This window comes from Mustela nivalis, assembly GCF_964662115.1.
Source record: "Mustela nivalis genome assembly, chromosome: 1".
NCBI lineage: Eukaryota > Metazoa > Chordata > Mammalia > Carnivora > Mustelidae > Mustela > Mustela nivalis.
In genome coordinates this window covers 180,068,140-180,084,982 of record NC_139020.1, presented here as the reverse complement: position 1 = coordinate 180,084,982, position 16,843 = coordinate 180,068,140, and the positions used below count along the sequence as shown (strand labels likewise).

The 16,843-nt window shown below is 40.0% G+C and overlaps 1 protein-coding gene across 8 annotated transcripts in view; it reads right to left on the bottom strand.

Annotated features, from left to right (window-relative positions):
• The window catches only part of FRMD4B (FERM domain containing 4B), a 323,042-nt gene that overhangs the window by 27,711 nt on the left and 278,488 nt on the right, over positions 1–16,843 (bottom strand). For all 8 annotated transcript variants that reach the window (XM_082691213.1, XM_082691212.1, XM_082691208.1 and 5 more), the window contains 4 exons: positions 12,150–12,233; positions 10,379–10,444; positions 8,839–8,896; positions 7,372–7,458 (listed from right to left, as the gene is read on the bottom strand). In XM_082691213.1, coding sequence (XP_082547339.1) covers positions 7,372–7,458; positions 8,839–8,896; positions 10,379–10,444; positions 12,150–12,233 — 295 coding nt within the window. The remainder of the gene's footprint in view (positions 1–7,371; positions 7,459–8,838; positions 8,897–10,378; positions 10,445–12,149; positions 12,234–16,843) is intronic.

Genomic DNA, 16,843 nt, shown 5'->3' with positions numbered 1-16,843 from the left:
GAGAGAGGGGGGGAAGCAGGCTCCCTGCTGAGCAGAGAGCCCCATGCGGGGCTTGATCCCAGGACCCTGAGATCATGACCCGAGCCGAAGGCAGAGGCTTAACCCACTGAGCCACCCAGGTGCCCTGAAATGTGTTACTATTAACAAACACATGGCATAATTCTCAAATCAACCTCACAAGGAAAACAAAACAAAACCACCACCCAGCAGTTATAACAGCCATTTGCAGAAAAGGACTCTGGGACCCTCAAATTGTATTTGCACTAGTGATTCTCAGTCAGTGATATTTACATCACTCCCTCCTCATCCACGACCCTCGGGTCACTTGGCGGTGTCTGGAGACATTTCTGGTGGTCACACTGCAGGGATGGGTGCTCTGGGCAGCTGTGGGCCGAATCCAGGGACGTTACTGACTATCAGGCCATGCTCGGGACAAAATTCTCTGGCCCCAAATGTCAACAGTGCAGAGACTGAGAAAGCCTGATTCAGAGAATACGTTTTGGTGATATACCTACGCTTTGGTAGGGGGAGTGTGTTGATGTAGAAGACAAAATGTTTGCTCCAAAATAATGAAAGCCGGCGTCCTACTCTTCTCGGTTAGGCAATCCCCGCAGGAAATGGTTCTTCTGATTTTCTAAATGCAGACCTTACCCACCAGAGGGACTGAACACCACCCAACAGACTAGAAGAGGCCAAGCTAACACAGTCAGGTGAGCCGAACAAAAATGCTATACCCAAACGGGATGCACTTGGGTAGCGAAAATTACCACCTTTTGAGACGTGACATCATAACCTCCCATACATGAAGCATCACCTCTTAAATGCAAGGAGTACAACACTCGGCGTATGATAGAAAGAGTTCAGATGAAGTTCGGGTCATCGGGAAGTGCGTAATATAAAACTCTGACCATCCAAGGGGATGGGATCTTCCCAGACTGCCACTGTGGCCAAATCTGGAACCTTCCGGGGCCAACCTAATGACTTCCTGTTAATATCTGCAGCAGAGCACTCCCCGCCACGCATTCGGTATGACCAGGGCCGACCTGCTGCTGAGGGCCACCTGCAGGGCTCATTTGGGTGTTTACAACTGGGATCCCTTCTCACAGCTTGGTGTCCAGCCCAGTTATTGAATTTTTCAGGAAAACCCCTAACTTTGAATATATTTCTGTCTTTCCAGATGGGCTGTCAGGTCCTTAATGACAGGGACTTCTCTTTTCCTTAAATGGAATAAAGAATATAAAGTACTCGGTCCTTGTAAATGGGCTCCATACATTTTTGTTGTTGTTGTTAAATTGTAAAACTGGGGAAAACTGTACTCTCTTGCTGGAAATTTGCTCCCTAAGGATGAATTAAAACAAAACCAATTTCAGTCCTAAATACAAAGCCAAGAAGCTTATACTGTTTATGTCCCTTCCTAGAACATTTTTCTTGACAATGCTTTATCTACTTACTGTAGATAAATGTCCAAATTGGCATTTGGACAAGTCAATCCTATTAACGTGCTATCTTTCATTTCCTGTATGTGTCAACAATTCAGCCATTTGGTAAATGCCTACAAATACAAACTAGTAGATTAAATAATGGAACTGAATGGTTTTGCCCGTCCAGCAGCCACTTCCTCTTCTTCACACATCATCTTCTGTTTCTACAGAGAAAACTCTCAGCCTTTAAGCTCTAGCTTCGGCGGTCTCTTCTCACTTTTATGATGTGCCTACCTCCTTCCCCTCCGCATACACTCTTTTCTGACTAGAATGTGCCAACCCATTCTTCACAGCCTGACTCCTCATTCTTCAGGACCCGGCTTAAATGTCACCTTTCTCAACGGCCTTCCCTGAACCCCGAGTGTTCCACACCTATCCCATTATTGTCCCTCCATTTGGTTTCCACCAGAAACTATCCAAAATTTATCATCTTGTTTTATTTCTTTGCTCATTAGTTTCTCACTGACCATCCCCCTAAAAGACTTCAGAGAAAACAAACACAGTGTGATAGAAACTCCTTATCACCCACAGGATCTTTTCTCCTTCCTTCCTTTTAGTAACAAACACCCTGAGTTATGGCTTTGCCCATGGCCACCCACCTAAAGACTACCCTTCCCAGCCTTCCTTACAATTAGACTTTATGACTAATCAGGCTGCTTGCCTTGAATTCTTTCCTTCTGCTTGCTGGTTGTGAAATGGAAATGGAGACTCACCAATGGCCAACCGATTCTCTGAGAGTTCCTTGTCTGAGAAGAACTGCTTAAAATCCTGTGATGAGCTTACAGGAGGGGAAGAAAAATATCTATGGTGTTCCATAAGTCAGAAGACGGTAGGAAGGAAAACAAAATCTGCTTGGGAAAAGAATTCGCCAACCCACTGGGTCCTCACAACGATCTCTGAGGTAGATAGAGTAGATAGAATTATTGGAATTCGAAAGCTGAGGAAATAAAGACCCAGCAATGCCGAGTGACAGCTCCAGGTCAGCCAACCGGTAAGCAGGACTACAGGACTGGTTTCTTATTTCAAACCCATGTAGGATTTGAGCTCTCCTCCCACAGAGTCTGCAGAAGGCTTTAACAATCAGATTGATTATTGGTGTGGCTGGAGCTTAATTAGACACTTTACAAACAGGATGGACCGGTCTTCAGTTGACATTCTCTAATTCCATTCTTTTCTTCCACACCATACTTTATTATATTATGTACCCACAGAAAGTGTGACTGGACAGCCCGTGTGCCTCCTTCTTCTGCAGCTACGCTCATCCAGAATTTAAGCAGTGTTAGAAGCCCCATTGGGCTCCCCAGTGAGGGGGCAGCAGGTGGTGGAAAAACCAGGAGTGGTGAGCAATGTCAAGATAGCCGAGCTTATAAAAGTAAGTGCTAAGTTTCAATGAAACAAACCCTATACTTTCATGATGGAAGAGGAAACAGGAAGACTCCTGTGCTTATGACTTAATTCATCTGGCTCCAGGCATTTGGGAATTCCAATAGTTTAAAAAAAAAAATCAGTTAACAGAAGGCTAAGAGCATTTTCCCCACCCTAAAATGCCCCAAGGTGATGATGTACATCACATGATTTGGTTAGCAGTTATAATGCACCAAGATACTGATCTTGAAAGGCATTTTATCCCACTAAGGTTTGTCTGTGACACCTTGGCTGGCCTGTCTTTTTTATTTCTCCCAACTCAGAAAGGGTCTGGTTTTCCCAGGTCAAATAACTTGCTGGAGGGCTACAAATCAGTCACGACATGCATCAATGCTTCACTTAGTCACTGACCCTCTCTACCTCTTTGTGAAGAAATGACATTTTTCCTTGAAATACCAAACGAGCAATAAAAACCTAGTAGGAACACAAGCTTGCATTTTTTTTAAAATATAAAACTTCACCGTTTTTAAGTTCAAATGTCCTATGGTTTGAAATTAAGCTGTGTTCTGGTATGTTTTCACATTCCGTAAGAGTCTGCAATGACACATTTCATGCATAAAGGGAGAATTAAAAAGGAAAAAAAAAATGCTTGTGATCTGAATTTTTAATACTCTGAATTTCTGTGGTTTGTTACTCAGAATTTTAAATTTCTCTTAATTTGCCTCATGCCTTAGGGCACTACAGTTAATCCGTGCAGAGTGCTTAAGAGCCTCTGAAAACAGAAAATCTGAGCGGGGACTCTTAGAACACCAAGGCTTAAAGAAAAAAAAAAAAAAGAACACCAAGGCCCCGAGTCTGTAGCAATGTGGGATCCTTCTCTAACCAAGAATATTTCTCATACCTTTTTAAATTGTCTTTCTCTACGACTACCAGTAAACAACAGCCAGCTGCGTAGAGATGACTGTGTATTGGGCACAATGCTGAATATTATCTCATGTAATTCTTACAGACACCCTAGGCCGTTGGTGGCATGACTGTGGTGCAGATGAAGAGACAGAGTTTAAAGAGAGATTAAACAACATGTCCAAGGTCACACAGCAAACGGATTCTGGAAACCAAAGACAGGCTATGGATTGCTTCCCACATTCTTGCTCTGCACCAGTATCCTACAAAGACTGAAAACACCTCGTCCCCATGACTGGCAAAAGGCTTAGAGCCAAAACACATGAGGAGCAATTGCTGGGTGTTCAGGCAGGTATGAGAAACATCGTCCCCAGCATTCCTGGGCTACAGCTAATAGGCCTCATATGGAAAGGACAGAAAGCTTCAGCTTGTGGGTCTTGGATGAACATTTTTTTCAAAATAGCCTTTGGCTTTGATCAGTCTCTCTTCTTAATGGCAAATCTTCCCCGTTCTAGCCTGTTTTTAAGCTACATAATTATAGCCCAGCAGGTGTGTGTAACAAGCACGTCAGGAGGCTGAGCATCTCCAAGGCCTCCCATCTCAGCCTTTGTTTCAGGGTTGGCCAATCTTGACCTTCATTCCTGCTCGGCCACTGGTAACTTGCTGTGTGCCCAGGTCATGCAAACAGCTGAAGCAGGATCCTCCTTTTTACAAGTCAGTGTCCACAGCCCTTTCAATGACGGCTTCTTTCATTTGGATCAAGTGGGCCAGGGCAGTGACTTGTAGAACATCCTCCCTCCAATTAAACCCATAGGCTGTTTGGCTATGGAAAAATAAACAGATGGAGGCAAAATCCACTGTCAGATTTTAACAGTAGGAGGAGGAGGACAGAAGCGGTGGTACAACATGGACAGTTGCAAAGATCACCAAGAAAGAGAAGACGAGGCAGTAGTAATACAAGATGGCCCGGTTGGGTCCTTTTTGAGTTGAATGGCACGTCTTGAAAAGGAAAGCAAAAACTCTGCCAATAAAAAAAAAAAGAAAAAGAGACTGTGTCTTCTGACCCTTGTCTAAACTCTGGGATGAACAACCAAGCCTGACCGTGATCAGTGTCAAACAATACTGACCAATTCCTAGGAAACTGTGAATGTAAAAAAAGACCGTGAGTCATAAACAACTGAGAGGAAATTTGCTGCAGGAGATACTGCGTAGACTCCAATCTACCATTATTTTGGGAGAAGGCCTGGTTGTCTTTAGTGGATGCATTTATATTCTGTGGGATTCTCAACTTCATGAAGCCACATTCGCTAAGAGATGACTTGTGCATCGATTTAAGTTATATATGACACGCAAGACTCAGCAAAACCAGTGAGACTCCTGAACGCTATTTCTTAAAGTAAAATTCAGGGGAGAAATAAATTACTGAAAAATGTCAATATAGGTTGAGGTCTACCTCCAGAAAACACAGTAAGTAATAATTCGGTTTTATAAAATAGATAAACTAGGGATTAGTTATATGCATTGACTGGGATTCATTATGCTCCTTCTCCCTGCCACAGACCCCCACTTAACAACCATAATGTCCATCAAAAGCCGATCAGTTAAATGAATTCTGTATTTCCGCATAATGGATACTGGGCAGCTTTCGAACAAGTGAGGACAGATGTGTTTATAAAGTAACCTGGAGAAATAGGACACGGGATGAAATAGTGTGTCTAGAATGATTTCCCTCTCTGGAAAGCTTAGGGTAAACACTGACAAAGTCTCAATGAACCACTGTCATTCTTTCGACCATGGTTACTGTAGGAAGAGATGGGCATTGCAGAAGGACTTCCTCCCTTAACTGACATGTTTCTGTAGTTTGTCATTTGTTTTGTTTTTAAAAAGGCTTTGTGTAACTTTTGGTTTTAAAAAAAAAAACTATAAATAAAAATGATTTTGAAAATTGTTTTGAAAAAATCGCACGCCTGTCATTTCTAACATTATTTCTTTGAAATTTGCTCTTAGAGGCAAATTTTCAAGTAGAGACAGCATTACTGATATTCCTCCTGGAAATCAAGTAAGTATACCTTACTTTGACTGATCTTGGTCACAGGGCTTATAGAGACATCATTTTATTACGCGATTACATGCATGTAGTCTTCCCATCCCCACATAGATGGTATCAGTCACAAAATGATACTTTATTATTTTTATCAAGAATTTCCAGTAAGAAGCCTCAATGCCCAGCTGGTCTGCTCTGGGAGGGCAGGACTGGCATTAGAAGGGGGTGAGCCGTGGGCCACCTCTCTGTGTGGTCTGCATCAGCTTCCCAACCATAAAATGGGGAGAAAAGAGAAATTTAATTATTTTTCACTCAGTGGAAGGTTGAGAGCATTGATAAAAGCTGAAAAGCCACAGAGAAGATGAAGAACACGGTGGTATGATGACGAAGGCTGCTTCATGACAAATATGGCTGTTTTTCTAATAGACATTAAAGCATGAGACAGATGGAAATGATAGCAGTTATTCAAGGCTGCGATGTCGGGGTGTGATAACACATGGTCTGCTATTACAGGTCACTGTTTCACTGCTGTGACTGACGCCCGGCGATGCCAGCAGAGCACAGGGAGGGTGGCAAAACCAACCAGGGCAGTGTGAGTAAGCCTTCATGTCATTATACTACACAGTAGGCTGGAGCAGGCGGGGGGGCTGTCTAGGTGGACTCATCCATTCTCATACAGGCCGAAACGGATTGTATGCCTGTGCTTGGATCAAGAGAAAGAGCATCAGGGCCACAGTTCATATTGAAAATAACGTAATTTATTAGGTCTGGAACACCCAAACCTGAGAGAGAATGTGACCTTTAATAAACAGCACATAACTTATTTTTTTTTCCACATAACTTATTTTTCTTTTTTAAAAAAAAAAGCAGACGTGTTTAGTGTGGAAAATTGTGAACCAGAGATAAGTGAAAATAGCAGCAGTAGTACAAAGATCAATCAGAACTGGATTACTGAGAGGGTGCCAGCACCAAAGACTCTGGCTTATGTCTTCACAACTCATCTACCTGTGTATCCATCCAATGTCAGTAAGTGTATGTATGTATATGTATTTACATTATATGTATATTATATGTACATACTTTATATAATAACTTTAATATTTTATATATAATTATATATATAATTTATATAGAACTTTAATAGTATGTATATTATATATATTTTATATAAAATATATTAAAATTATATATAATTATGTATATGTAAATATTTAATGCTTACATAACAGATAAATATATAAAATTTGGAAAACACATATCATCCTCCTCTTCACATGACCTTAAAATAGAAATCTAATTGGATGCATTTATAAATGAAGTTGGGGTCACCATCCTTAGAGTTAAGTCTTTGGGCATAACTTGATTCCCTTAGGATAAATGATCAAGTGTGGAATTGCTGGGTGAAGGGTACATAAATTAGTTATAAAAAGTATCTTTCACTTAACCTGAGCCTTCCCTGAATCCATGGCTTCACTAACCAAAGTTATTTGTCCGAGACTGTTTGGTGCCCATTAAAGCAATATTCCAAATCCAGAATAGCTCAAGCTCTCCTATGTTTCTATAATGATTCACACTTACTTTCCGAGGTTTCACTTTATCTTGCAGATCATACTGGCCAATTCCTTTATAGCTGATTCCAAGCCACCAAGGAAGTCCTTGTTTATCCTGGAAGATGGAAAAGCATGAGAACCGAGCCCGAATTGTTCAGTCTTCTAGAGGTGAGGATTCACCAATGTCATCCTTTAACAAATATAAGCAAGTAAAAATAAAGCTGTCTTGGCAAACAAAACATTACTTAAAAACCTAACTTGCTATTAAAATGCCTTCAAAAAAGATCTGGAAGTTAAAACAGATCAATACTATTAATGCCATCAAAAAGAATGAACCATTACTCTCTTGATTAAACAGCTGGAGGAAAGAAAGAAAATTAATCCTGAGTGTAAAACTAGTTATCCATTAAAAAAAGAAAAGAAAAGAAACTAAAAAGAAGAAGAAAAAAAGTCTCTGTTCTCTTGATTAGTAACCAGCTATAATGGTCAGAGAAGTTTCCAAAGAATTAGAAAGATGAGAAAGGATGTTTTATAATCCCCACTTAACAATGAACCTGGGAATACTAAAAAGCTCTTTTGGAGAACTGTATGATTCAATCTCAGGATGTTTGAATCATCACTTTGAGGTACATATGGGAAGGAGAGGAATTTTTTTTTCACAAATTTATCTTTTAGGTCCTGCCAAAGTGAAGGATGTATTGACACCGGGAAAGAAAAATGTAGGTGTAACCATATACCACATGCAAACAAATTAAGAATCAGGAGAAACCCAAGTTGAATTGCTACATATTTTTAGTACAAGGTATCCTCATTATGCAAGTACTTACTATTTAACCCCCCCATTTTGAATTGCAAATACTGTTGTAACTTGAAAAGTCACTCAAGATTGATCTATGATAAAACTCCTTTCAAACAAGAGCCCCTTCTTAATGGTGCTTTATCCCTAACCTCTCAAAATATTTCTGAATGCATCTCTCCCTGCTTGAAAGCACCTAAAAATACTACACAAATATGAAATCTACCAATTGAAAACTGGTATTGCAAATCCTGCAAAAATTTGAGAATTTTATGAATCTGTTGAAATGACAGTGGCAAGTTTATGATTCTCCTATAAAGGCTCAATCAAGTAAGTATCTGGTAACATTAGACAGTGAACAACCGGGGAAGAGAAACAGTAGCAAAAATAGGTAAAAGGAATAGATGCACTAAATGAGAATAATTTGAGTATGCTAGGATTCATAGAGGTTTTGGGAAAACATCTGAATGTAGCAAGTATTTTACAAAAATAACAAGCTTTATAATTTGCTACAAATGATAAGGTATAATCAAGCTTTTATTTTTTAAGAAAATCAATTATATTTTAAATGTTGAAATTTATAGAGATAATTTGCATGCATATGCACGTTAATTTATGTAATTTTAGAAGTTGGTGCTATTCATTAACTGACAAACTAACATGGGCAGTAGGAAAGCTTTGTTACGCGAAAGTATTTACCTTTACTGCATAATAATGGACTCCATAAGTGGGTAGAGCTTCTACTATTTTCATATACCTATGAAAAATGAATATATATTATAATCTCTTAATAAATTAGAGGACCATTTTGGGAAAAGTGATGTACAGAAATATGATACGTGGGGTGCCTGTGTGGCTCTGCCAGTCAGATTTTGGCTCAGGTCAAGCTCTCAGGATCCTGAGATCCAGCCTACACAGGGCTCTGAGCTCATCAGGGAGTCTGCTTAAGGTTCTCTCTCCCTCCCCCTGCTCGCACACTCTCTCTCAAATAAATAAATCTTAAAAAAAAAAAAGAAAAGAAAAGAAACACAATTTCTATCTACTTTCCTCATTACAACCATGGCTAATGCCTCTGACTGCAGTAGAAACAGAATAAGCCACTCTAGGGAGTTATATATCCTAACTTACCCAAATGTTAGGCAGTTGCTAACAAAACTTCAATTTCCAAAAGCTGTAAGAGATATTATTTTCTGCATATTAAAATTTCTATGGCTTAGAAACATACTGGATTGCATGTATCCTAAACCCAACTTGGAAGTATTTTTTTTTAAAGATTTTATTTATTTATTTGACAGAGAGAGAGATCCCAAGGAGGCAGAGAGGCAGGCAGAGAGGGGGGGGGGGGAAGCAGGCTCCCTGCTGAGCAGAGAGCTAGATACTGGGCTCGATCCCAGGACCCTGAGATCACGACCTGAGCCAAAGGCAGAGGTTTAACCCACTGAGCCACCCAGGTGCACCAGTTCTTATAATTTTAAAACTTTAATGTAGCTTCTGAACTACTGTTAATAAATGGATGGTGGGGGTGCCTGGATGGCTCAGTTGGTTAAGTCTCCGACTCTTGGTTTGGGCTCAGTCCTGAAACTGAGCCCAGGATCAGGGCTCCCTGCTGATTTTAATAAATCTTTTTTTTTTTTTTTTTTTTTTTTAATAAATGGATAGCAACTCTGTAAGTCTAAAATGCAGAAATATATCACTATGGTCTGCTCTTGTTAACATGCAGACATAGATTATCCAACACCAACACTGTATGCTCCACCCAAAGTAGAGTCACAAACCAGGCAACCAAGTATGGCCTCCAGACGGGTTTTGTTTGGGTTGCATTATAATAAAATTTTCTTAAAATTACTTTGCTATGTTTAAAACTGGATTTTAAAAATCAGAATTTCCACCTTTTCTTAGAAACTATCAGCTCTGATAGCTTTAGGCCTGCTGAGACTGAATAACTTTGCCTCTACTCAGAGCAACAGCTCTCTAGTTTACCGCAGTCTCCACCATTCCCTATTTTCCCTACACCTGGCCCGCACTTCTCAGTTTTGCCACCTGCCTGACTCTGGAAAATATCTGAATTGATGACAGCAACAGCAGAATGACTCAAGGCATTTTTATAATTCATAGTAAGGCTTTTCTAACCAGATGGGGATGATATACACACAAACCACACAACAAATCATTTCAGATGACTTCTTTAAACAGAACGCATTAAAATTCTATCTAAGCAAAAGAAAAGACAGATACTTACTGGACCACAGCTTGACCCCGAGTCAGACCTTTGATTTTCAAATAATGCTCAATTACCCTGTCCTCACTGTAAAACAAGGAATGAAAAATATGGCAATGTATGATTATATGAGGTACAGACTCAATTTTAAGATTCTCAGGTGGTTTGTTGAGAAACTAGGGAGAAAAAAGACCTTTACCAACTTGTTTGGGATCTAGAAACTGGCTGACTTTAGTTTCTGTAGGACACTCATTCCTGAACCTCAGACATTTAGCTACCTCATCAAGACTTTATTTATATTTTGTATGATATATAAATATATCAATACTTTTTAAAAACTTGATTTATTAGAAAAGGAAAGAGAATATCAATTTATCAAATGAAACACTTATTTTTGCCATAATTGAATGAGATAAAAATACAAAATAATGTTATTAATGCTAATTAGTGAGCCTCTCCAGGAAAATTAAAAGGCTTAAAAAAAGAGATCAGCAAATGTTAGATATTAAAGGCATTTCCTTAAAATTAGCCACAAAGATTCAGAAAAGATTAAAACTGTTCTGAGTCTTGTGTGCAACCCAAAATACTATCCTGTCACTCACTACTTGGGAAACACTGCTTTTAGAGAAAATGTTTCATTACTGTCCCAGGATAACACTTGTTAGACTAGAGGGGCACCTGGCTGGCTCAGTGGGTAGAACATGTGACTCTTGATCTTGGGGTTGTGAGTTTGAACCGCATACTGGGGTCAGAGACTTAGTAAAAAACCCAAAAACTTAAAAAAAAAAAAAACTTGACTAGAAAGGTGAGAATTATGTTGAAGTGTGTCACCTTTGATATCACTCAGCTACTGTACCCTACTTACAAATAGATACCTGTCATATCTCAAGTATAACCTAGAAGGGTAAATGTTTTTATCTCTACACAACCAGTAATTAGCAGTAAATGGTCTCCCTCCCCCCGCAACAAAACTATCACTTAACAATAATATGTTTGGAAGGTTCCAGACTCAGGAAGCAACACAATCTCAGGACTCACTTTTGCTCTTTCTGTGGGACCTGCATTTCATCTCTCCTATGAAAGTTATTCATGTTATGTATTTATTTTGTAATCAGTTTTTCAGTGGAAAGGAAAACTATCTTCAGGATTCCGAACCATAAATCAAGGAAACTATATTTAAAGGGGATGTAACTAATTCAAAGTAGTGGGGGAGGGGGCGGGGAGTACTTTTCAAGGAAAAACACCGTATGGAAAATAGATACCATGGATTCTTTAAAATAGAAATAGAACTACTTAAAATATATAACAATTTTTGGCCACAGAAGAAACCTCTGATCAGTTAGGTAGTTTCTGGCCATTAAGAAAACCTCTTTCCATGGAAATCTGTATTTTATAACATGTATATTGCACTCTGCTAGATTAAGGCCACATTGCACAGTGACATGTTCACTTAAAAGCCCTCTCTACAAAAATAATTAATTAAAGAAAAAAGAGTAACTGCTTAAAAAAAAAAAAGGGCCCCCTTTTTTTACAGACCTTCGACACATGTTGAGTAAGAAGGCATGAAGCCATACTTCACAAACGACCACAATCTTGGTACGATGATCTCCAGAGTAAGCTTTGACAAGACCCTTTCAGGGAAAGGATCAAGGTCTACTTATAGCGGCTCAGATGCACGTGATGGGCTATGGGATACTTTCTTCACCTATGTTTCTTTTAATTTCTTGAAAAGCACGCTTTTCTCAATGGAGGCTTTGATAGCAGGGTCACCTGTTGTCCTGCTTTGGCTTACCAGTAAGCAAGGGATGGGTGCTCCTGAAGAGTTTTGGTGGGAAAGGCTGGTAGGGTCTTTAAATCTTTCCTGGCATTTTCATCACTGAAAAGGAGAGGAATACAGTAATGTCAGTCACCGTTACCTAAAATAGCATCCAACCTAGCCACCAGAGGAAATCTGATAAATAACTACAGGATACTGGGCTTTAGCAAAATACCATCACTACACACGTAAGGCTAAGGATTCAATTAGAGAGAGCCGCCAACTGAACCCCCACCCCAAGCCATTTGATATTTTGAAGTTTTTAAAAAGACAAAAAAAAATTAAAATTACAGTATTCAGGTGTCATAATCCTATTTTCCTTACTCTCCTGATAAACTTGCAGCCATTTTCATTGTATATTTCTTATGAGTATCTGTTCCATTACATAATTATTATTATGGTGGATACTCCATTTTCACACAGCAGTCTTCAAATTTCTTCACATACTTTTTCTGTGTTCCTATAGCACCCTCATAATTACCTTTAGTGGACACATAATGTTGTTGGAATGTTGGTTATCATAAAACCACTCGGGTAGAATCACCAATTTTTTATAATAGCTATGAATTCAATAAAAAAGTTTATATTGGGACACCTGGGTGGCTCAGTTGGTTAAGTGTCTACCTTTGGCTCAGGTCATGATCCGAGGATCACCTGCTAGTTACAAATGAAAACACTGAACCAATCAGTTTCAAGAGCCATCATTCATGCAATCTTCACATTAGATTCCCTGGGGTTTGCCCCAGTGATTCACACTCAAAGAAATGAACCCCCTCACCCAGAGGACCAAACCCAAGCATGGTGAATCTCTTCCCAAAGTAGTCATTCAACACTCACAGATCAATTCTTACAGATTAATCTGGGGAACGAGGCATAACCTGCAGACAGGTTTTATTTGACCCTCACTGTACTGTGCTATATTAGAAATTGCTCACTCCTGTCACCAGAACAGGCTTGATATAAGTGGTTCTCTTTCACTGTCTAATTTTGTCTTTTGGCTTTACCATCCCATTTTCTGACCGTGCTACAGGGCAGTCAAGTGAACCCACCAAGCAAACTGTACATACACTTACTGTCTTCCAGTAAGAACCAAGAGTTGAATGTCACCTGGTTTGGAGAAACTATGATTTGCACTTGTCAACTTTACATTTCAAAAGGAAGGTTGCGGCCCTTCCTGAAGGTTAAAGATCCTGCTTTACAAATTGCTACAGGAAATAAAAAGTCACTTGGCTCCTGTTCTTACGTAAGAATAAATCTCTCTTCATTTGAAATCTAAGTAGCATGGTTTAACCACATTGACAATCTTGGAAAACAGGTTTGGGCTTCCTGAAAACCAAAATATACCACAATCCAATTTATTCATATTAAAGGTCATCTGTCAACTCTCAGTAATGATATTTATTTTTCTTAGTAATTTCTTTTATGCTCTGTCCTTCAAATCCCATTTCCTTTTTCAGAGAAGTTGGCTTGGGAGGTTTTTTTTGTGAAGGGAAAATACATGTATACATTCTAAATGATAGGCTAAGGACAACACTTTTTGCTATTCACCGTCACCACCAATGACATATGTATTATTATCTTCTGGGTCTATGTGAACTATATGCCATGTTCCAAGGACTCAGCCTAGCACTCAGTTACCTCTTTGGGTTATTGTTAGCTTTGTGGCAATCAAGACCTCACTAAAGCAGAAGCTGCTATTTACTATAACTTCATCTATTCTTTTAGCAAGTATGTATCAAGTACATACTGTACATGGTATGCGGAAGCAAAATAGAAAGGAGAGGAGACAGAAGTAAGGGAGAGATTTTATCCATCATTCTATTCAATGAGCTTATTGAGAGTAAATGGGATGACTGACATTGAGGCCCTTTAAGAAGGCTTCAGTTCTTGTGTCCTCAAAGCACCAGCATCTCACAACACTGAGATTTCTCTAGAATTTAAGCTTTTAGTATATGCTTGGTAAACACCAGCAACTTACATGTTAGTGCCTAACTAAAGAAACAACTATGTGTTTCAACAGAAGAAAACTACTCCCCAGTCTGGATTTATTGAAAGATAAACTCTGCTCTTTGACATGTCATCTTTTCAAGGAATTTCTCTTCTTTTCTTTTTAAGATTTATTAATTTATTTTAGAGGAGTCGGGGCAGAGACAGAGGGAGAGAGAATCTCAAGAAGATTTCCTGCTGAGGGCTGAGTCTGACACGGGGCCAGATCCCAGGACCCTGAGATCATGATCTGAGCTGAGATCAAGAGTCAACCACCCACCCACGGAGCCACGCAGACACCCTTCAAGGAACTGTCACAAGTAATTTTAACTATACAGTAGTCCCCCCTTATCCACAGGAGATACACTCCCAGACTTCCAGTGGATGTCTGAAACCAAAGATAGTACCAAACCCTATATATATTGTCTTTTCTCCTATATATATACACCCATGATAAAGTTTCATTTGTAAATTAGGCATAGTAAGAGATTAAAAGCAATAATAATAAAATAGGGGCACCTAGGTGGCTCAGTGGGTTAAGCCTCCGCCTTTGGCTTGGGTTATGATCTCAGGGTCCTGGGACAGAGCCCTGTATAGGGCTCTCTGCTCAGCGGGGAGCCTGCTTCCTGCCCCCTCTTCCGCCTGCCTCTCTGCCTACTTGTGATCTCTCTGTCAAATAAATAAATAAAAACTAAAAAAAAAAATAGAATAGACAATTAAACAATGTACTGTAATAAAACTTAAATGGACATTGTTCTTTCTCTAAAAATACCTTATTGTCCCATATTCACCATTCTTCATTCGATGATGTGAGATGAGGGGATGCAGTGAGGGGAACGACCGAGGCATTGAGACCTAGCGTCAGGCTACTATGGACCTTCTGACGCTTTGTCCGGAGGAGGATCATCTCTCCCGGACCACGGGTAACTGAAACCGAGGAAAGCGAACCCACAGGTGTGCGGGGGGGCTACAGTTAGAACCATCCCAGTTATAAGACGTGGTTATAAGATGTGGTAAGATTCTCTTCATCTGGATGTGGGGGTTGATTAAACCAGGATAGCACCAAAGATCAATCATGGGCCAGTATCCTAAATAACGATGAGTATTCACTTAGGAAGACTTTTCCAGGGAACTGATCAATTGCCTGGAAGCAACTACAATGTGCATCAGTAGGGATACAGCTTAGGGATTGTTTTAAGCAGAGTTTACACTACTTTAAAAGGGGTATACCTGAACAGGTAGAGCCCAAGGGATTTGGGGGCAGTTCTGAATAATACTGTAATGACATACATGATATTACACATCCGTCCAAATTTATAAACTCGTACAACACAGACTGAATCCTAACTTAACTAGGGACTTTAGTTAATAATTATGTAATAATATTGATTCAATTGTAACAAATGTACCCCACTAGTGCAAGATGTTAATAGTTGGGTAAAATGTTGGGGGTGGGACATGAAGGAAAAGAGGGTAGATGGGAACTCCGTACTTTCCACTCAAATTTTCTGGAAACCTAAGACTGCTCTAAAAGAATAAGGTATATTAATTCAGAAAAGAAAGAAAAAGAAAGAAAGAAATACACTTTAGTGGCTTTTAACCTGTGTAGCTTTGCTCCTCAGGGGGCACTTGGCAATGTCTTGTGACTTTTTTTTAAGATTTCATGTATTTATTTATCTGAGAGAGAAAGAGATAGCGAGAGAGATCGTGAGCAGGGGAAGGAATGGAGGGAGAGGGAGAAGCAGACCCCATGCTGAGCAAGGAGCTTGATGTGGGACTCGATCCCAGGACCTTGGGATCATGACTTGAGCTGAAGGCAGACGCTTAACTGACTGAGCCACCCAGGTACTCCATTAAGACTTTTTCTTTTTAAAGATTTAACTTTTTAAGTAATCTCTACAGCTAGTGTGGGGCTCTAACTTACGGCCCTGAGATCAAGAGTTGCATGCTCTACTGATTGAGCCAGGTGAGCTTAGACATTTTCACAGTCACATTAAGACATTTTTCATAGTCACAGCTGAAGGGAGGCATTACTGGCATCTGCTGAGCAGAGGCCAGGATAGCTGTTCTGTTTCCTATAATACAAACAATAGAGCCCCAACAACAAAGAATTATCCTGTCCAAAATGTTACCAATGTTGAGTTTGACAGAGAGAGAAAGAGAGATCACAACTAGGCAGAGAGGTAGGCAGAGAGAGAGAGAGGAGGAAGCAGACTCCCCCGCCCCGAGCAGAGAGCCCAACTCGGGACTTGATCCCAGGACCTTGAGACCATGACCTGAGCTGAAAGCAGAGGCTCAACCCACTGAGCCACCCAGGCATCCCGCAATGTTGAGTTTGAAAAACCCGACTTGAATTATTATAAAGTTTTTTCTAATCAAACCCTAAAACTTCTAATTGTATCTTTTAGACCTAACGAAATTCTCATGTCACTCTTAGACTATAGATATCCCAATACAAATACCCCTTAGGTACAAATGCCTATCAAAAGCCAAGCGAGAGAGGCATTAGGCATTCGACTATGTAAGCTAGCTAGCTAAAAACAGGCAAGTCAGGGGGCGCCTGGGTGGCTCAGTCATAAAGCATCTGCCTTTGGCTCAGGTCATGATCCCACGGTCCCATGAGCCCCCTGCTCAACAGGAAGCCTGATTCTCCCTCTCCCTCTGCTTGTGTCTCGCTGTGTCTT